The sequence below is a fragment of the Podospora anserina genome, chromosome 6 (assembly GCF_000226545.1).
Source record: "Podospora anserina S mat+ genomic DNA chromosome 6, supercontig 2".
Classification (NCBI taxonomy): Eukaryota; Fungi; Ascomycota; class Sordariomycetes; order Sordariales; family Podosporaceae; genus Podospora; species Podospora anserina.
Window position 1 is genome coordinate 702110 of NW_001914857.1, and position 1162 is coordinate 703271.

Below are 1162 nucleotides of genomic sequence, written 5' to 3' on the forward strand. Positions count from 1 at the left end.
CGTATTATATTTAATAAATAGTTGAGTGGTTTGGTGTAGGTCTCAACAAACATCTCCAGCTTCTAGAATGTCTCCTTACAGCTCTCGATCCGATTTCCATACCTATCTTGTCACTAATTATCCTCAACCTCAACAGAACCACCCCCTTTATCTTGAAATATGATGCTGTGCCTGGCTTCTTTGACCTCGATGCCCCAGCGCCGCTGCCCACCTGACCTCTTACACTGTTCCACAGAAGGTTTAGCGCCGTCTGCTAAGTCCCCCAAGTTCCGGCATTGAACCCTGCACTACAAGGGCAGGACGACCAATGGGAGGGCGGGAATTATAGGTAGGGACCCGCTGGACGGTGAACCACGTCATCGTGCCGCCGCGCGCGTGTTCGTGCAGTTTTGGTATGCGCGCGCTGCTGTGCCCGTGTGTGTGGTGGTTACTGCCTGGAGAGTTTTGTCTCGGGTTTTTCGGGGTTGGGAGCGTGAGATGTTGCGGTATCATTTATTAAAGGAAAAGGGAGAGAGAGCTGCTATTGCAGAAGAGCAAGGCTTTCCGGAAAGGAAAGCTAGAGAGGTGCAGGGCTGAAGCTAAAGGTGCGTCCGTGTACCCCTACCTCACCAGAAGGCAGCAACGTCTACAACCTATTTCATTCTTTCCACCGCTCTTCTAACTGCTACGATATCCAGCAGAAACAATGCCACCAAAACACAGCTACACCACCCACTGCCGCCTCCGCCCCTTATCCCCATCCCCAGATGACCAAGTCCCGGCGGCAAACCCCCAGTACTTCTACTCCTCCCCCATCCCCATCGACGACCCTTTATCCGCCGCCGTTGGCACCATCCACGACGCTTCGAATCCGAGCTCTGGGGTTCAAAACCTCCGCCCCTTTTCAGAGGGGGATAACCTATCCCTTGAGCGGGCTTGGTTGGGGTTTGCGAACGCAGAATCGAAAGAGGAGCATCAGAGGCTGGTGAGGAGGTGTAAGCTGGGGAGAAAGGTTGATCAGGAGGGGGAGGTGAGGAGACGTCTCGAAGCACTCGTCGACCGCCTCGCCAAACTCCACATTGACAAGCACAAGCGGGAATCTGTCGCTTCAGCAAAGGATGGGTTGCTCGGCCCGACGAGCATGGTTGTTTTGACTGAGGATGGTGGGGGAGAGGAGAAGGTG

At 54.2% G+C, this 1162-nt stretch overlaps 1 protein-coding gene across 1 annotated transcript; it reads left to right on the plus strand.

Moving 5' to 3' along the window:
- Window positions 1–685: 685 nt before the first annotated feature.
- Window positions 686–1162, plus strand: PODANS_6_5420 (uncharacterized protein; the record flags this gene model as incomplete). The annotated part of the gene is made up of 1 exon (XM_001910004.1): window positions 686–1162. A coding segment is annotated over one exon (477 nt), but the record flags the coding sequence as incomplete, so codon positions are not given.